General features: G+C 44.0%; 1 protein-coding gene across 2 annotated transcripts in view; it reads right to left on the bottom strand.

Moving 5' to 3' along the window:
• LOC138764609 (N(4)-(beta-N-acetylglucosaminyl)-L-asparaginase-like) overlaps positions 1–21,402 on the bottom strand; it is a 44,635-nt gene that overhangs the window by 405 nt on the left and 22,828 nt on the right. For both annotated transcript variants that reach the window (XM_069940737.1, XM_069940745.1), the window contains exons 7-8: positions 20,472–20,579; positions 17,852–17,985 (exon numbers count right to left, since the gene is read on the bottom strand). In XM_069940737.1, coding sequence (XP_069796838.1) covers positions 17,852–17,985; positions 20,472–20,579 — 242 coding nt within the window. The remainder of the gene's footprint in view (positions 1–17,851; positions 17,986–20,471; positions 20,580–21,402) is intronic.

Raw genomic sequence — 21,402 nt, 5'->3', positions numbered from 1 at the left:
AACGAAGTACAATAAGACCAAAATTCAAGCAACTTGGGAGTCCATATTTACCAAGTACCTGTATTGATAAAAATATTTAAATGAAAATCTGATGTACCCTTTCTCCTCATAGGTCTCCAAATATTACAAGAAGTTTTGTACTATGGAATACTTCTGTTGAGGATCTCTTGTAATATATATCTTTTTTTTCTTTTCTTTTTGGTAGGGGGTGGGTGAATAATAAAGGGGTTCTGTTTCCCTCTCAGTTTTTAATTCTATATATAGATACCACATATTTGTAATGGATTTGTTATATTACATAATAATTGTAGTTTCTTTTGCTGGTTTTAAAATTTATAAATAAAATTATTTTAAAAGCCAAAATTCATGCAACTGGCAGCCTCAAGCAACCGGCAAAAAATAAATCAATACGTAAAAAAATATGCAAGTTTAAAATCAGCCGGCCTTGCCATTAGTTGGCCAATCACACAAGCAACCATAAAGCAGGAGTGTTATTTACTGTGTTACTTTAAAATATTTCTGATAGCATTGCAAAGTGTTTCTAATTAAATTTTACCAAATGGAAAAGCTGGAATTGACTAGGGATAGTCAACACAGCCTTGTGTTTAAAAAAACGGAGTTTCACAAATTTGATTTGAGTTTATTTTAAAGAAACGACCAAAGGGACAGACAAGGCCATGGCAATAGTGTTAGAAGGACTTTGGATGGGGGTACATAAATAGGAATGGGCCAAACACAGGGAAATAGGTTGAACTAAGGTGGCCACAGATTATTTCCCTGCTGTGTAACTCAAGAACTCAAAATTAATCAAAAAATAGGATTCTAAATGTATTTTGCTTACTTTCAATAACAATAGGGCAGCATGGTTGGCGTAGCGGGTTAGTGCAACACCTTTACAGCGCCAGCGATAGGGACGGACCCGGGTTAAAATCCCACTCTCCCTGTGTCTGCATGGGCTTTCTCCCACCCTTCAAAAACCTACTAGGGTATAGATTTATGGGATTTAATTTGGGTGGCCCGGACATGGAGGGCTGAATTGGTCCGTTACAGTGGCGTATGTCTAATTTGAAATTTGTTTTAAAAATATGGAACGCAATTAATTACCGTAAATATTCATGAAAATGTGAAAAATTTTGTATTGAAACTCAAGCTCAAAGTAAGGGGGGGGGCACATTATACACGAGGTTATTATTTTAACCGTGCATCTTGGCGCCTCACAGTTCGGCGGGCATCAACCTCCTTTGAAGAAGACCGCAGAGCCCACCTCACTGACAAAAGACAAAGGAGGAAAAATCCAACACCCAAGTCCAACCAACCAATTTTCCCTTGCAACCGCTGCAACCGTGTCTGCCTGTCCCACATCGGACTTCTCAGCCACAAACGAGCCTGCAGCTGACGTGGACATTACCCCTCCATTAATCTTCGTCCGCGAAGCCAAGCCAAGAATTATTTTAACAATATTTTCTGCCAGGTTTAACGATAAGTAAGATTATCAGCAGCTGCCTACATTGAAGGCAGCGCGACTAGGTTGGGCGGGGTGGGGGGTGAGAGATGCTAGCATCACTCGAGCAGGCGAGAGGGAGAGAGAAGCCATCGCGACTCGGGTGGGTGAGGGGAGGGGGGGTCATATTATTCACGGGGGTAAAATGTTTCTCCCTTATTCCCCTCAAAAATGGCGGGGGGGTGGGGTTGCATTATACATGAAACGCATTATACACAAATATTTATGGTACATATGAGAGGCTTGGTGCAAAAGTTCAACACTTTTACACTGCCACCAATCCAAGTTCGGATCCCTCTCTGCCTGTAAGGTGTTTGCATGTTCTCCCCGCGTCTGCGAGGGTTTCCTCTGGGTACCTCCCACCCTTCAAAATGTATAGGATTCGTAGTTTAATTGGTCACATGGGTGTAATTGGGCTAATGGGTCAGAAAGGGCCGCTACTGTGCTACATCACTAAATTAAATAAAAATAAAAATGGGAGATCGTAGAATCCAGAAATATCACATTGAACAGTTCTTTTTCTTTGGCTTGGCTTCGCGGACGATGATTTATGGAGGGGGTAAAAAGTCCACGTCAGCTGCAGGCTCGTTTGTGGCTGACAAGTCCGATGCGGGACAGGCAGAAACGATTGCAGCGGTTGCAAGGGAAAATTGGTTGGTTGGGGTTGGGTTTTTCCTCCTTTGCCTTTTGTTCGTGAGGTGGGCTCTGCGGTCTTCTTCAAAGGAGGTTGCTGCCCGCCAAACTGTGAGGCGCCAAAATGCACGGTTTGAGGCGTTATCAGCCCACTGGCGGTGGTCAATGTGGCAGGCACCAAGAGATTTCTTTAGGCAGTCCTTGTACCTTTTCTTTGGTGCACCTCTGTCACGGTGGCCAGTGGAGAGCTCGCCATATAACAGGATCTTGGGAAGGTGATGGTCCTCCATTCTGGAGACGTGACCCATCCAGCGCAGCTGGATCTTCAGCAGCGTGGACTCGATGCTGTCGACCTCTGCCATCTCGAGTACTTCGACGTTAGGGGTGTAAGCGCTCCAATGGATGTTGAGGATGGAGCGGAGACAACGCTGGTGGAAACGTTCTAGGAGCCGTAGGTGGTGCCGGTAGATGACCCATGATTCGGAGCCGAACAGGAGTGTGGGTATGACAACGGCTCTGTATACGCTTATCTTTGTGAGGTTTTTCAGTTGGTTGTTTTTCCAGACTCTTTTGTGTAGTCTTCCAAAGGCGCTATTTGCCTTGCCGAGTCTGTTGTCTATCTCATTGTCGATCCTTGCATCTGATGAAATGGTGCAGCCGAGATAGGTAAACTGGTTGACCGTTTTGAGTTTTGTGTGCCCGATGGAGATGTGGGGGGGCTGGTAGTCATGGTGGGGAGCTGGCTGATGGAGGACCTCAGTTTTCTTCAGGCTGACTTCCAGGCCAAACATTTTGGCAGTTTCCGCAAAGCAGGACGTCAAGCGCTGAAGAGCTGGCTCTGAATGGGCAACTAAAGCGGCATCATCTGCAAAGAGTAGTTCACGGACAAGTTTCTCTTGTGTCTTGGTGAGAGCTTGCAGGCTGTGTTCTCGCACCAACCCTCTTTTCAATCTTCTTCAGCATGATGCTGAACCAAGCCATGAAAGACCCCAACAATGAAGACGCTGTTTACATCCGGTACCGCACGGATGGCAGTCTCTTCAAACTGAGGCGCCTGCAAGCTCACACCAAGACACAAGAGAAACTTGTCCGTGAACTACTCTTTGCAGATGATGCCGCTTTAGTTGCCCATTCAGAGCCAGCTCTTCAGCGCTTGACATCCTGCTTTGCGGACATTGAACAGTACAGCAGAACAAAAGGCCCTTGATATCCAAATCAAACTAAAAATCTGCTGCTTCCACCTGATAGATATCCCTCCATCCTCATCATAGAAGCCTCTTATATGTGGCCATTGTATCTGCCACCATCACTATTCCTGGCAGCCCATTCCAGGCACCTACAACTCAGTGTAAAATATCTGACTCACACATTCCCCTTAACTTCCATCTCACTCCCCTTCCCACCACCCACCATCTTAAAAGCATGTCCTCTGGTGTGTGATACTTTTGCCCAGGGGAAAAATATGTGACTGCCAACCCCATCGATTGTTTACATCTCTGTCAAGTCTCCTCTCACCAGAGAAAACAACCCAGGGTTTGTCTATCTCTCCCGTAACTCTTTCCCTCTAAACCAGACAACATCCTGGTAAATATTTTCAGTGCCCTTTTGAAAGCCTCCACATCCTTCCTGTAATAGGGCAACCAGAACTGCACACAGTATTCCAAGTACGGCGTCACCAAAGTTTTTTATAGCTGCAACAAGACTTCCTTATTTTTATATTTTATACCTTGCCCAACGAAGCTAGATATATCATATGCCTTCTTTATTGCCCTATCCACCTGCTGGGCCATTTTCAATGAGTTACGGACACAAACACCAGATCCCTCTGCACATTAATGCTTTCAAGAGCCCAGCCATGAAGTATGCACATTCCCCTTTCATATGACCTCTCAAAGGCCAACACCTCTGTCTGGGCTAAACTCCATCTGCCATTTCTCTGCCCACATCCATACCTGATCTATATCCCATTTTATTATTTTATAACCCATGATAATGGCACAACTGTGCCAATTTTTGATTATCTTCACACGTACTAACCCTTCCACCTACATTTTTATCCAAGTCAACTTATCTATATCACAATCAACTGGAAATCCATCACATATCCCAATGGAACACCACTGGTCACAGGACTCCAATCACTACCCTCTGTCATCTATGAGCCAGCCTCTTTCATGTCCAAGCCATCAACTCACATGGATCCCATGCATCTGCACCTTCTGAATGAGCCTACCAGGTAAAACCTGGGTGATTGCATAGCCCTTTCAGAATGATTGCATCTTTTTATTTTGGATCTCTTCCCACACTATCTCAGTAGTTGAGCCCAACTTTATGTCCTCTCTGAATGCAGCTGTGACACTCTACCTGATTAGCAATGCTGCGCCTCTTTTTCTTCCATCTCTATCCAATATGAAACAGTGAAACCCAGGAACATTGGGCTGCCAATCCTGTCCCTCTTGCAGCCTCATCTCTGTATTGGCCACAATATCATAATTTCAAGTCTTGACCCAAGATTCTGTCATGGGCCTTTTCCACATAGTAAAAGGAATACACTTCAACCTTCTCAGTTGTTTCATCTTGTATTCATATGTGTGAGTTCTTAGACAACACATGGATGAAGGAAAAGGTTCTTTACTTTAAAGTTGTTGTAAAGAGCCCATGAGGCCTACCATGAGGCTGCAAGCCTCCATTACAAATCTCTCACACTGTGTCAGCACCCTGCTGGCAGCCATGTATAATCAAACAGTAGCTATAATCCTTAAGACATTGCTACTTGCATTGCACCATAATCAATATTAGTACACTTCCCTTTCTTAAAACAAAAGTCGCTTACTTTTAACTAACATGTTTTCTTTGTATATCTCTGCAATTTTAACTTTAATGTCAAGAACTTACATTTTCATTATCAATATTTTTAAACTTTTGTGTGTTCACATTTACAAACACTAAAACTTGAAGAATGAATAAGATAGCACTACTTCTTTAAATTTTCTCTATGAGTCTCTTAGGATGATTCACGTGTCTTGACGATCTCCTGATTGATTGTCCTTGAACATGAGTTGTTGCCTCAGATGATGTCTTCTCAGATGTGCATTCAGGCTGTTCAACAGTATCTGTCTCTTCATCTAACGTGGCTGGTCCCTCTTGAAGATTTTGACGATTTCTTCGCAGAAAAACACCTTCACCTGTCTGAATGGTGTATGATCTTGGATGGACTTCCCTTCTGAGTCCATAAGTTTGTTTTACCTTTTATCTTTACTTGGTTCTGGTAGGTTTTTTGTTCCTTTGTCAAGTAACACTTTTGCTTTTCTTTTTGTTGTTCTTTGAATTTCTTCACCTTTCCCCCTCTTTTGTTTTTAGGAGGTTCTCCTGAAAGGGTAGGTATAATCTTAGCCGAGGTCCCATAAGGAGTTGTGCTGGTGACATACCACACTTGAGTGGCATTGTGCAGTATACTAGCATACTCTGGTAGAAGTCCATTCCACTAACTTCCCTTGTACATCAGTCTTTTCAATATCTGTACTGATTTTTCCACTGGACTGTGGAAAATAAGGACTTGATGTGGAGTGTACAATGTCCCACTCTTTGGCAAACTTTGAACTTTGAATTGCAAAACTGGGGTACATTGTCTGTGACGACCTCGCTGGCCACACCATGTGTGGAGAATATGGATTTCATACCTGTTATTACAGCATCTGCAGTGGTGGTGTTCAGTATACACATCTCTAGATACAGGGAGTAATACAGTGAAATCTTGTTAGAACGCGATTCGTAAATGCATGGAATCGCTTATAGTGCGTGTGTCTGTGGACCCCAAACTGTGAAGGGGCGGGCTGATAACAATCAGCTAGCGACCAAACTCCCCACGCCTGACAGCCCCCATCCTCGCTGCCCCTGCCACCCGGCGCAGGACGTAGGGGCAGGGGTGGCCAGTGTGGGTCATCGGGGCAGGGGTGGCCTGCCCTGACATCCCGCAACGGCTGCCCCTGCCCTGACGTCCCACGCTGGCCACCCCTGCATCTGTTCCACAACTTGGCTGTAACACGGTATGAAATCTTGGACACCAACTACTGCATTCTAACAAAGTTTTACTGTAGTCTGTGACTACAATATAGCCCTTCCCTTGACATTCCAATAGGTCAGTGCCTACCTTCTGGTAGTATGGTGCTGGGTGTGGCTTTAGTGGTTCTGCAGGATTGCTTGCTTGATATTTCCAGCATATAGTTCAGTTTGAAACTTCATTTGTTATATCATTTTTGATTTTAGGCCAGTACATCACCTCTAGTGCTCTTTTCTTATACTTTTTAGCATCTCTTTTCTCAGACTCTTTGGGATAAGGATTATTTTTTTCCAGTTTCATTTTGTCTCCTTCAGTAGCAAATGTGAAGTTATTATACACCTCCAGGGCTTCATCGTCCACGACATGTAAGAAAACTGATGCTTCCACTTTATCACTTTTCTCGTCAGCTCAAATTGCCACTAAATACAATCCAAAATGTTGCTTAAATCTGTTCCAATTTTCAGCTGAAATTTCACTGGTGGGTGTAATCCTTCCATTTTTCACTGTGTTAGCTTCTCTTCACTAATCAGTTGCTGACTTTAGATTTTCCTTTTAAAGTATTTCCTTTTAATTTCCTTCATCCCACTCCTGACACCATGTTTCATCTTGTATCTGTTTGTGTGAGTTCTTGAACAACACATGGATGAAGGAAAAGGTTCTTTATTTTAAAGTTGATATAAACAGCCCATAAGGCTGCAAGCCTCCATTACAGATCTCTCGAACTGTGTTAGCCCCCTGCTGGCAGCCAAGTCTAATCAAACAGGAGCTATAATCCTCAAGACCTTGCTTGTTGCATTGCACCATGATCACCATCATTACATCAGTCTCACTGTGACCCCATTCCTTACTTCCAGGTTTGTTTTTCTTGACATCTGCCAACCCCTCAATTCCTCCACGTGCTGCCCTGCTATTCACTTTCCCACTCCTTAACACTCTGGCTTAAACTCTCCCCAGAAACAGTCATTTCCTCCCAGCAATGACATTGATTTGCCCCCCCCCCACCTCCAGTTCAAGTGTAATCACCTTCCTTGGAAGAGAGCTCAACAATCCAATATCTTACCACTCATTCCTCCACCAGCTCCTTAAATGACATTATCTTCCTGTTTATTTCTTTACAACCACTTAGCAGGGTTAGTATTCCTGATATTACACCTTACTACCTAGCTCCCTAAACTCATTCCGCAGGACAACATTTCCCTTCCTATCTTGGTCATTGATACCGAGATGAACACTGACCTCCTGCTGCTCTTCAGCCCCTCTGAGGTCATGCTGCCCCCACCCAGACAGATCCTGGACTCTGGCACCAGGGAGGTAATACCCTATCTTGAAGTCTCTCTTGCGGCCACAGAAAGGCCTATCAATGCCCTTGATCATGGATTTTTCCGACCACTATCGTTTACCCTTCCCCAATTAACAGTTGTGGTGCCACCCAGCAGTATTAAAGTGGTACACTTGCCACTGTTAGACACCAGAAATGTCTGAAGTAGTCCCCAGTGGGATAAAGCTCATTAACTATTTAATATGAAGAAAAGACATTGAACTGAAACGTTAACTTTATTTTCTCATGGGGTTTTACCTGATGAGCTGAACATTTCATGTATTTTCTCCATTCCTTATTTTCATTGCTCATCTGCATTCATTTTTCTCAAAATGACTTCAACAGAAGCAAACGCAGAATGTGCAAATAGTAACGTTTTAACTCTCTGGTCAATAATACTGATAATAATTCAATAGTTTCTAATAATTTGGAGACTTACCAGTGAGTGATTCAGCTGACTGATGTTCAATACAGTTTACTGAAATGATATCACACTTATCAAAGTTCAGCCAGATAATCATTGCTCAATGTTATTGAGGAGGCCCTATCTTTTTCTATTCAAGGCAAACCTTGTTAAGAAATCTTAGTGCAATAAAGTTTAAAACCAGGCAATTCAGAAGGTCTTTTTTTTTTTAAAGTGGTATCAATAAAACAAAGTTCAGTTGACAGTGAAAGAACCATTGAAAGTCGGAACAAGAGTCGGCCATGGAACCACGAAGCTTCCTCCACCATTAAATCTAACCATGGGTTTCTCCTCATATCCCTACAGCCCCAGGAACAATACCCAACTCCTTGATAATCTGTTCTTAGACGTGCATTTGCTACGTTCCCTCCTGATCAAAAATCAATCACCTATGGTGGCTATTCCACAGTAGCATGCTGGAAATGGCGCAGGCAAACATGGTGGGGAATGTCACTGCGACAAAGTTGGACTGACTATATAATAGCCTATTTTAAAAATACAGGATACAACATCTCGGTCACAAGAACGGAAATATAATCATTATGTTAAAGAAATAAAATATACAGTATTATAATGACTTACTCCAGTGTTATCAAACCACTGATACTAAGCCACACAAGGAGATTATGAAACAATTAAATAAAGCCTTCAAAACAGCAGTGTTCTAATAAAGAGTCTTACAAAGATGGAAAAGGAGATGCAAGGAAGAGATTTCCAGAGGTTAGGTCACATGCAGTTGAAAGAAGTCACCAACAGTTATGATAAGGAAGACAGCAAGAACTTTGTATTTGATGATATTACACATTCTATCCAGTTTATTGACCTTTGCAACATTTGTACTTGACATCACTAAATGAAAAAAAAAACACTGGCATAGCAATGGGTAATATGGTAAGCAGCTTTTATTAAAGCTGGTTGCTCTATTGTGACAGGACACACTTGCCATGCAGTCGGAAGTTGTATGATCATGTACAAATTTATTCCAGGTTGACAGAAAATGTATAATCATGGTAGAATAAAGAGGGTCCTGTTGATTCTACCAGAGCAATCAGCCTTCCTGAGCTCCCAGTTCTTTCCCCGCTGCTTTGCCAATCATTTCTGTATGATTACTCTGGCCTAAAAGTTATGTAACTTCAGTAATTTATATTAAAATACTTTGCAATTTATCCCACTAAAGGGCTTTCTGCAACTTTTCTTTAGTTCTTCTAATTTTGTAACCGTTATTTTTAAACAACCCAAATTCCGTGTTTTCAGTTTTAAATATTTGGACAAATTCTTTATAAAGTTCATTGTTGCAGAATTACAACCGTTCTGAAGTCTGAGAGTGAAACACAGTTTACCGTAAATATTTGTGTATAATGCGACCTCCCCCCTCCCCCATTTTTGAGGGGAAAAATTTTACCCCCGTCCCCGTGTATAATGTGACCCCCCCCCCCCCACACATTTTAGTGGCCCAAAATCATCACGGAAGGCCACTGACAGGTTGCGGAAAAAGTGGTGTTGCGCTGAATGAAATTACAAAATTATCATAATAAATGTAATCAATTTATTGTTCAAAATATAAACGCAAATAAAAAGAAAACATTATTTTTAAATCCTTCAAAATCAGACTCATCGTCATCAGATGCTCCAAAAAGCGCATCCCATTCTTCTCTGTCGATCTTCTCATCTGTGTCCCAGTCTGTTATTTCATCTTCAGATTCATGTTCGTGGTCTTTCATCGTCCCCTAAAACATCACCTTCAGTCCCATCCACTTTGTGGCTGATTCCGGTCTTTAAAAAACTCAGAGACACCGTATTACTTGAAGGTGAATCCCAGGCCAGCTTCACCCATGAAACAACAGTGGATAGGCCTGGTTTCTTGAGATTCCCCCTGCTTTTTTCTCCACTTGGTCTGAGGCCATCCAGGAAATCCAATCTTTTCTAACACGATCCTTAAATGGCTTATTAAGCACGACATCAAGGGGTTGCAGTACACTTGTCAAGCCACCAGGAATAACAGCTTGGCGTGTCTTGAATCGCTAGAGCTGCTTCTTTCCTGCTTCTGTTAGATGGGCCTGAAGCTGGTCCCACACTAACATTGACGGTTTATTTAAAAGAGATCCAGGTCTTCTATTCCACACCTTCTCCAACCACAGTTTGACACCCTCTTCATCCATCCACCCTTTGGGATGGTAGTGTACAAGAATGCCTGGTGGGAACTTTTCTCCTTTTGCAATGGTCTTACACTTAAAGATTACCATTGGCTGTAACTTGGACCCATCAGCTAAACAGCACAAAACTACGGTGAAATGGGTCCTTTCATGACCTGTTGTCCTTACATAAACTGTCTTAATACTCACTTTGTCAATAGTTCTGTTACCAGGCATATCAAAACACAGGGGAATTTCATCCATATTGCCAATACAATCACAAAATCGTGAAAACTAATTATCTTGTCATCTGACTCACTGGGAAGCTTCTGTGATATCTTGGTTCTCTGTCGTGTGGCCAAGGAGTGCCTCTTCATAAACCTCGGACACCAACCATTTGACACCTTGAATGTGCCACTCACTCCATATTTGAGATCTTTCTGCAGTTTCCTAGCTTGAAGCTGGATATGGAAACAGGTGACAACGTAGCCATCCTTTCTCCGCCTTTCTACCCATTCAACCAGTGCCTTCTCCAGATCTGGATACAGAGCCTGCTTTCCCCTAGAGCACGTTTGGCAACTGGGCTATCTCTGATTTCTGCATCCTCCAAAGTCTGACATTACTCTCAGCAACACCGAATTCTCTGGAGGCTGCACAGTTGTTATTGCTTTCTGCGTACTTGATCGCTTTCAGCTTAAATGATGCAGCATAAGTACCGCGGTTTTCTCTTCGTTCCAGGAGAAAACATCATGGCTATAAATGTGATCACCTGAGTCACGCTGCCATCTCTCTGCCCACCAGCCCGCCCGATCCGTGATGTCGTCTCTCACAACCCTCTTCCCCTGTCCGCCCTGCCGCATGAGTTGCGATGCGGACTACAGCTCGCCCGCCCGCACAAGTCTTGCTGCCGGCTGGCCGGCCACCCAAGTCTCGCTGCCGACTACCACTCGCCTGCTTGAGCCGCCCTGCGAGCTGAAGAATTTTTTAAAAAAAATTCTACTCCCGTGTACAATACGAACCCCCCCCCCCACTTTTTCTGAGGGGAAAAAGGGGGTAAAAATTTTTGCATTATACACAAATATTTACATTAGGTGGGCATTCACCTCTCAATATCCACCTTTCTAATTTACCAACACAAAATGTTGAGTCTGCCCATTCTTTAGTTGCCCAATGAATCATGGGTCCTCTACCGGCATCACCTACGGCTCCTAGAACGCTTACACCAGCGTTGTCTCCGCTCCATCCTCAACATTAATTGGAGCGATTTCATCACCAACATCGAAGTACTCGAGATGGCAGAGGCCGACAGCAACGAATCCACGCTGCTGAAGATCCAACTGCGCTGGGTGGGTCACGTCTCCAGAATGGAGGACCATCGCCTTCCCAAGATCGTGTTATATGGCAGGCTCTCCACTGGCCACCGAGACAGAGGTGCACCAAAGAAGAGGTACAGGGACTGTCTAAAGAAATCTCTTGGTGCCTGCCACATTGACCACTGCCAGTTGGCTGATATCACTTCAAACCGTACATCTTGGCGCCTCACAGTTCGGCAGGCAGCAACCTCCTTTGAAGAGGATCGCAGAGCCCACCTCACTGACAAAAGACAAAGGAGGAAAAACCCAACACTCAACCCCAACCAACCAATTTTCCCTTGCAACCGCTGCAACCGTGTCTGCCTGTCCTGCATCGGACTTATCAGCCCCAAATGAGCCTGCAGCTGACGTGGACATTACCCCTCCATTAATCTTCGTCCGCGAAGCCAAACCAAAGAATGTTGAGTATAAGACCGCCCTCTGCTGGACATCATGACACCCACAACATGATGTCACCCTTCCACACACACAATTAAGACTCAGAGACGAGATGGTTTTGCATCCTGTGGACTAACCTGGCCACTGACAGTCAGGGTTATATACATATATATATATAAAAATACACACACACACACACACACACATATATATATATATATATATATATTTATACATGTATATATACACACACACATATACACACCAAGACACAAGAGCAACATGTCCGTGAACTACTCTTTGCAGATGATGCCGCTTTAGTTGCCCATTCAGAGCCAGCTCTCCAGCACATGACGTCATGTTTTGCGGAAACTGCCAAAATGTTTGGCCTGGAAGTCAGCCTGAAAAAAACTGAGATCCTCCATCAGCCAGCTCCCCATCATGACCACCAGCCCCCCCACATCTCCATCGGGCACACAAAACTCAAAACGGTCAACCAGTTTACCTACCTCGGCTGCACCATTTCATCTGATGCAAGGATCGACAAAGAGATAGACAACAGACTCGGCAAGGCAAATAGCGCCTTTGGAAGACTACACAAAAGAGTCTGGAAAAACAACCACCTGAAGAAACACACAAAGATCAGCGTGTACAGAGCCGTTGTCATACCCACGCTCCTGTTCGGCTCCGAATCATGGGTCCTCTACTGGCAACACCTACGGCTCCTAGAAAGCTTCCATCAGTGCTATCTCCGCTCCATCCCCAACATTCATTGGAATGCCTTCATCACCAACATCAAAGTACTCGAGCTGGCAGAGACCACAAGAAACAAATCCCTGCTGCTGAAGACCCAACTGCGCTGGGTGGGTCACGTCTCCAGAATGGAGGACCATCGCCTTCCCAAGATCGTGTTCTATGGCAAGCTCTCCACTGGCCACCGAGAAAGAGGTGCACCAAAGAGGTACAAGGACTGCTTAAAGAAATCTCTTGGTGCCTGTCACATTGACCACCGCCATTGGGCTGCTTTTGCCTCCAACCGTGTATCTTGGCGTCTCACAGTTCAGCAGGCAGCAACCTCCTTTGAAGAAGACCGCAGAGCCCACCTCACTGACAAAAGACAAAGGAGGAAAAACCCAACACCCAACCCCAACCAACCAATTTTCCCTTGCAACCGTGCCTGCCTGTCCTACATCGGACTTGTCAGTCACCAACGAGCCTGCAGCAGACGTGGACATACCCCTCCATAAATCTTCGTCCGCGAAGCCAAGCCAAAGATATATATACACACACACACACACACACACACACACACATACATATATATGTATGTGTATATATATGTATGTGTGTACATATATGTGTGTGTGTGTGTGTGTGTGTGTGTGTGTATATATATATATATATATATATATAAAAAACCCTGACTGTCAGTAGCCAAGTTAGTCAACAGGATGCAAAACCATCACGTCTGAGTCTTAATTGTGTGAGTGCATACACAACAGTGGCAACGAGGAACCAAACAACCCCTACACATACTCCATGCGCCAACCGTGAGAAAGAAAACGACAGAAGGTTGTGGAAGAAGTGGTGGTGTGCTGAATGAAATTACAAAAACGACTACCTAACAGCCCCAACAAAAGATCAAGGCAAAAGCGCGCCAAGATAGCATAGGGAAAGATCGGGGAATTCAACGAAGTAGAAGAAAGTTGGGATAACTACGTAGAATTGTTTAACCACTACTGTGTAGCCCACAATATTGTGGAAGGTCTAGAAAACTGCAAACGTGCCCTCTTCCTCAGTATAATGGGCAGCAAAACATTCGACCTCTTTAAGACCTTGCTGGCCCTGGAGGATCCAGGAAATGAAGACATTCAACGAAATATGCACAGCTCTAAGGAACCATTTAAGTCTCAAACCACCAGTTATGGCAGAAAGGCAACGATTCTATGAAAGGAGACAAGGACCAGGAGAAACAGTAAGTAAATACCTGGCATCATTGTTGTCATTTCGAGCAGTTTCTAGATCAAGCACTGCGTGACAGATTATTGATGGGACTGGAAAATCGCCAAGCAAGGCAAAAATTATTAGGAATGGATCAAGACGTTACATTACAGATTGCATACAGACTGCCTGCAGCTCTGAAATGGCAAATAAAAATGGATGTGGGTTAGTAATGAAAACCATGAAACTTCTAAATGTCTCCTAGACACACAAAAATCACAGATTTCCTTTTGGGATAGAGAAACCTGTCACATTCTACCTCAAAATGCACTCCAGCAGAACTAATGTTTAACCGCAACCTGCGGACCAGGCTGTCCACAGTTCATCCAGATCTGGTACTCTCCAAAAAAAAAAAAAAACAGCATTGCCACAGACCTCCCCTAGAACACTGGAAGTGGGCGAGAGAATTCTGGTACAAGATTGTAGACAATATAAAGGCCCATGGGTGGTAGGAGTAATCTTACAAAAATTGAGCCCCTGCTCATACTCGGTTCTAGTGGGGGACAGACTGTGGAAGTGACACATTGACCAATTACAAGCATTGACTGACACTAAGGTCCATGAACTGCCTCGTGAACTGGAGAAGGTGGAACCAGATCTGCGCTGTGGTCTTCCCTGACCATCCCACCCCTCAGGCCGAATGGGGGGCAGGGGGGGCGGCAGAGACGGTCATGGAGGCGAGGAGTCCAGTAACTGAGACATGCAGCCAGGAGGGCAGTGAAGACAGGCAGTTGCCGCCGACCCGACCATCTAGAGGTCCGGAGCAAGGACCGGCCACAGCAAACCATACTGAGGTGGTACAAAAGAGTAAGAAGACCACCTGAACACTTTGAGGTCTATGTGCCCATATTATTATTAAATACTTCCCCTTTTATAATTACTCATGAGATGTATTCTAATTCTCACTTGAGTCTTAATTGTGTGAGTGTATACACAATATCTGGCATCCACTGTTGAATGGCCATTTCTATGGGTTAGCTTTGGCTTGTGGCATTTTTGACTGCATTGACTGACGTACTTTGCATTCTCTTACTGTTGTTTCAACCTCTCTGTCTATGGGGGGGCCACCAGACATGGATCCGGGCCAGTGCTTTCATTCGTACCATTCCCGGATGGTTGTGGTACAGTTCTGATAACATGGTAGTTTGCCATTTGGCTGGAATAATTGTATGGGTACCCTATAGTAAACCTCCTTCTTCAACTGATAGTTCATGGCAGCGTGTGTGGTAAGGTTTTAGATCTTCTGGAATGACTTCAGATTCGGGCCACCCATTAAATGTGAAGGATAGGATCTTGCTTAATGTTGCCTCTTTTTGAGTTTCCTTTGCAATCATCTGGGCTGTAATGGGCAGTTGTTGAAGTTGTTCTTGGTTGATGGCAGCTGCCTCTGCTCTCCATTTAATAATTTCTTCTTGTTGTTCTGTCTTGGGTAGTGCGTGATAAGGCATCTTTGAATGTTTCTTGTTTATGTTTTATATTGTTGTTATACACCGCTAGTAGCGTGGCCCATCTTTGAATTCTGGCTGCAGGTAATACTGGTATACCTTGTATGGCCCCAGGATTAAACTAAGAGGCTTGAGATATTGATGGAATATTTTTTTTTACACTAAACATTATTGCCAATCCTTCTTTTTCTGGTTGGGTGTAATTGTGGTTAATGTTCGCGAACCATTCGCTACTGGTTGCTCACCTTTATCTGCGATATAGGATTGTACCGCTCCTAGCCCCACTGGTGAAGCATCCATGGCTAGTGTATCTTCTTTACTCGGGCCATAGTGGATCAGCACCTTATTTGTTGATCGACTGTGTTTTTAGTTTCTGTGTTCCAATACCATGTTTGATCATTCTTGAGTAATTGGTTCAGCGAGCTGCATAGTGTAGACATATTAGGGATATGCTTTTGGTAGTGATTAACAAGTCCTAGGAAGGACTGTAATTCTGATTTGTTGGTTGGGTATGGCGCCTTGTAAATGGCTTCTGTTCCTGCTGGATTCATTCGCACCCCCTCGTTGTCCAATGCAAACCCAAGATATGATACTGAGGGGCGCATGAAGACACATTCGTCCTTTCGTAATTGTATATTAGCCTGTTGTAGTCTGGTTAAAATCTTTTCAAGGTTTTATAAACGTACACTGTCATTTCGGCCCATTACACGGAGGAAGAGGGCACATTTGCGGTTTACTGGACCTTCCACAATATTGTGTCCTACACAATAGTGGTTAAACCGTTCTACGTGGTTATCCCAACTTTATTCTACTTCATTGAATTCCCCGAACTTTCCCTCCATCATCTTGGCGTACTTTTGCCTTGATCTTTTGGCAGGAATTTGTTGGGGTTGTTAGGTAGTCGTTTTCTACCTTTCTTCTGTTGTTTTCCTTCTCACGGTTGGTGCATGGAGCATGTATAGGGTTTGTTTCATTCCTCGTCACTACTGTTGTATAGGCACTCACACGGAGATGTGACGCTTTCTCATCCTTTACTTCTATTAAACTAACATAGCTATTGACACACAGGGTTACGTTTATGGAAGGGTGACATCATGATGTGGGTGTCACGATGTCCAGCAGAGGACGGGCTTATACCCAACACCAGAAATCAGAAATAAAAACAGGAACTGCAAGAAAAACACGAGGGCAAGTAGCATCTCAGGTGACAGAGTTTTTAGATCAATGATTTTTCTAAAATCAGAAATGTTGTTTTTTTATGAGCTCTCTGAACCCTTCTCCATTAACAATGGCGTGAAGCAAGGCTGCGTTCTCGCTCCAACCCTCTTTTCAATCTTCTTCAGCATGATGCTGAACCAACCCATGAAAGACCTCAATAATGAAGACGCTGTTTACATCCGGTACCGCACGGATGGCAGTCTCTTCAATCTGAGGCGCATGCAAGCACACACCAAGACACAAGAGCAACTTGTCCGTGAACTACTCTTTGCAGACGATGCCGCTTTAGTTGCCCATTCAGAGCCAGACTTCAGTGCTTGACGTCCTGTTTTGCGGAAACTGCCAAAATGTTTGGCCTGGAAGTCAGTCTGAAGAAAACTGAGGTCCTCCATCAGCCAACTCCCCATCATGACTACCAGCACCCCCACATCTCCATCGGGCACACAAAACTCAAAACGGTCAACCAGTTTACCTATCTCGGCTGCACCATTTCATCGGATGCAAGGATCGACAACGAGATAGACAACAGACTCGCCAAGGCAAATAGTGCCTTTGGAAGACTACACAAAAGAGTTTGGAAAAACCAACTGAAAAACCTCACAAAGATTGGCGTATACAGAGCCGTTGTCAAACCCACAGTCCTGTTCGGCTCCGAATCATGGGTCCTCTACCGGCATCACCTACGGCTCCTAGCTCCATCCTCAACATTCAATGGAGCGACTTCATCCCTAACATCGAAGTACTCAAGATGGCAGAGGCTGACAGCATCGAATCCACACTGCTGAAGATCCAACTGCGCTGGGTAGGTCACGTCTCCAGAATGGAGGACCATCGCCTTCCCAAGATCGTGTTATATGGCGAGCTCTCCACTGGCCACCGTGACAGAGGTGCACCAAAGAAGAGGTACAAGGACTGCCTAAAGAAATCTCTTGGTGCCTGCCACATTGACCACCGCCAGTGGGCTGATAACGCCTCAAACCGTGCATCTTGGCGCCTCACAGTTTGGCGGGCAGCAACCTCCTTTGAAGAAAACCGCAGAGCCCACCTCACTGACAAAAGACAAAGGAGGAAAAACCCAACACCCAACCCCAACCAATCAATTTTCCCCTGCAACCGCTGCAACCGTGTCTGCCTGTCCCGCATCGGACTTGTCAGCCAGAAACGAGCCTGCAGCTGACGTGGACATTTACCCCTCCATAAATCTTCGTCTGCGAAGCCAAGCCAAAGAGAAAGAATTCTACGCAGAAATAGATTCTGACAATATTTTTTTAATTTCCCTTTTTGTCTTTGTAATTTTCTCTCAAGATATGCCATACTTCAGAGACTTACCATAACTCCCAGTTTTGTTGACACAAATCATAGCACCAAAGACACGTGGATGATACTTCTGGATTCTTTTGATAGCTTTCTGGCAAGCTGTGGTTGGATCTATCCCCATTCTCATATATTCCACTGCCTGGTAGCTAAAGTTGAAGCACAAAATAACATAAAAGTGAAAATGAACGCAGCACACAGTTTATTAAACTTAAGGCTCAATTTTCTACAAAAGGGGCAGAATTGTTCATTACTGCAAAAGAGAATGAGAGATCCTTAACTGATTTAAGTAAAATGAAAGGAAACTGATAATGCTCGAAATGGGGCATCAAAAGGGCAGCGCAGTTAGAGTGGTGATTAGCACAATGCCAGAAACCAGAGTTCAAATCCAGTGTTGCCTGAAAGGAGTTTGTAGGTTCTCCCTTTGTGTGCATGTTTCCTCCCTCCTTTCAAAAGGTACAGGTCCTGTAGGTTAATTGGGGTATTTAGACGGCGTGGTCGTGAGCTGGAAGGGCTAGTCCTGCGCTGTATGTCTAAATTAAATTACAAGTACTGGAACCGCTCAACAGTTCAGGCAGAATCAGCGTGAGACAATTAAAGTGTCAGGTCAAGGACCCGTCATCAGAGCCAGGTCTTTAATTTTCTCTGTTTTATTTATAGATGCCATACATTTACTTCATTCACAAGTTGTCATACATGGCTTTTACAAATTGAAAAAGAAAATGGAAAGAAAAATAAAAGATAAGCCCACCCAATCCCTTCCCCCCCAACCCAACAAAGAAAAAAAAAACCTAACCCCCCCATCCCTAAAATAAAACTGGAGAAAACTTGAAAGTAAGTTAAAATAAAAAGGAATGGATATTAAAAAAAATTATAAAGATTACGTCAACCAACACGTTATAACATATCCAAATACGCAAATCTTCTGTTTTAAATCAATTATAAGTATTAAATTCCAATATATCCATTAATAATAGATGTACATCAAGAATCTCACATCCATCAGAGCCAGTTCTGACAAAAGGACTTTTGAGCACTCTGACCGGTTGTATCACTGTCTGACAGGAGAAGGCTGGAGAGTTGTGAATTCACCATGCGCTTCAGTCTTCACTCCATTGTGGAGACCAACAAGAGGTGGTGACTTAAGAAGGTGGCCTCTATCCTCAAGGACTCTCATCACCCAGGCCATGCCCTCTTCGCACAGCTACTATCAGGAAGGAGGTACAGGAGCCTGAAGACTAATACCCAGCAGAACTAAAGCAGCTTCTTTCCCTTGGCCGTCAGATTTATGAACAGACTATGAACCACAGGCACTGCCTCACTTTCTCTTCTTTTTGCCCTATAAATGTAGGCATACAGCACTGTAACAGGCCCTTTTGGGCCTGAGCCCATCCAACCCAATTTACCTACAGCCCCAGTACATACTGAATGGTGGGAGGCAACTGGAGTACCCAGAGGAAACCCATGCAGACGCGGGGAGAGTGTACAAGCTCCTTCCAGAGAGCGCCAGTTTCAAACACCTGTTGCTGTAACAGTGGACTAACCACTATGCTTACGTGCTGCCCTTGCTCGATACTCATTGTAACTCTACACTCTGTAAATAATACTCTTCTACATGAAACAGCCTCCTGAATGTTAGAGCTAATTTGATAGACTGCTTGAAATAGCGCCAGTCCTTAAATATGTGGTTCACTTTAATCATGAAATTCCCATAGAACATTACAGCACAGAGAAAGAAAAACAGGCCATTTCACCCTTCTGGTCTGTGTTGACCAATAGTTGGTCCCACTGACCTGCTCTCATTCCATAACCCTCCAGACTTCTCCTATCTATGTATTTATCCAATTTATTTTAAAGCTCAAGATTGAATCTGCTGCTTCTGTAACAGTGTTGTGCTAACCATTACACTAATCATGCCAACTATTTAAAAAAAAATGTAATCTATAGCAATATTTTGACATGTAACACCGAATTTTGTAACATATTCATGATAGTAAATTCTGATTCTGTGGACTTGGACCAGAAGTGTTATAACCTCATTCACACACAAAACCCAGTCTATTCTACTTCCTCTGTCCAAGTCACTGAATATTTAGGTGGCACGATGAGAAGTGACACTACCTCACACCTCCAGCGGCTTGATCCGGAACTCAAGAGCTGCCAGTGTGAAGGTCAGGCATTTCCCTGCGACTGCGTGGCTTTCCTCAGGGTGCTCTGGTTTCCTCCGCACGGGCCGGTTGGTTACTGAGCCACCACAAGTTGTGCCTGGAGAGGAGGTGACCAGGAGGATCGGGGGGTAGAGTCGATAGTAATGTGGGAAGATTAGGAGTGAGTAGCACAGTTAGTGTGACGCTATTACAGCAGCAGCGTCCTGGATTCGGGATAGTGTGTTCTCCCTGTGCCCATGTGAATTTGTTCTGGTTTCCTCCCATTTTCCAAAAATGTACAGGATTTAATTATCCACCTGGGTCTATTAGAGTAGCGTGGGCTTGTGGGCTGGAAGGGCCTGTTACCACACTATATCCCCAAATTAAATTACCATAAAGGTGCATTTGATGCTTATCACGGACTTGATGGCTGAAAGGCCTGTTTCTGGGGTGACTTAAAAGTAAATATGTAGCACGGAATGATGTACCTTGGAAGAAATCGCATCATAACATCACCATCTCCGGTAGCAGCTGCTGCTCCAGTTGTGCTGTCTGCGTAGGCACCTGCTCCAACTATTGGCGAATCCCCAACACGGCTGGGAGAAATACAAACAGGAAGCCCATTGATGGTTTCTATTTGAAACAATCATACATATGAAGTGTGCACAGAGGTTAAAATCGCAACGTCAGAAGTGTTGTACCATTGGCAAAGAAATACTGCGTGAATTTGTGGAGAGGGAATATTTCTGCTGTTCCCAAGACTAAATGGGAAGTCAATGGTTCAGGAAGACCTTTCAGAAGCACTTCTGCAGAATGTAATCTTCAGAGCAAATGTCATGGATCTGGAAGAATAGGATGACAGGAATGGGGTCATTTTTGGAGGTATAATTGGGACCAACATGCTAAGAGAGACTGGGACTTTCACAAGCTGAAATATGAATGTACAAACAATGTTTTAAAACCTCAAGTACAGAAATCTATAGCAGAGTTCAGGCCCTTTGGCCCACAGTGTTGGGCCAATCTAATGACCTACTCTAACAACTGCCTTGCATTTCCCAACTACAGAATCCTCCATTGTTCTCAGTTCCAAGCATCGAGCCTATAGTCTCATAAAATATCATAATGTATCTGCCTCCTTGCACCTGCCATTCTCTGTGTGGAAAAACCTGCCTCTTAAATCCTCCCCATACTTACTCTCAAGCACCTTAAAACTATGCCCCCTTATGTTAGCCATTTCAGCCCTGAGGGAAAAAGTGCCTCTGGTCATCCACATTTAGATAAGCTTTTCTTCCACTGAGGGTAGGTGAGATACAAACCAGCAGATCTGGGTTAAGAATGAAAGGGGAAAAGTTTAGTGGGAATGTGAGGGGGAACTTCTTCACACAGAAAATGGTGGGAGTGTGGAACTAGCTGCCAGCT

Source organism: Narcine bancroftii, chromosome 1 (assembly GCF_036971445.1).
Source record: "Narcine bancroftii isolate sNarBan1 chromosome 1, sNarBan1.hap1, whole genome shotgun sequence".
In the NCBI taxonomy this organism is placed as follows: Eukaryota; Metazoa; Chordata; class Chondrichthyes; order Torpediniformes; family Narcinidae; genus Narcine; species Narcine bancroftii.
The sequence above is the reverse complement of the archived record's forward strand: the minus strand, read 5'-3'. Positions and strand labels throughout refer to the sequence as shown.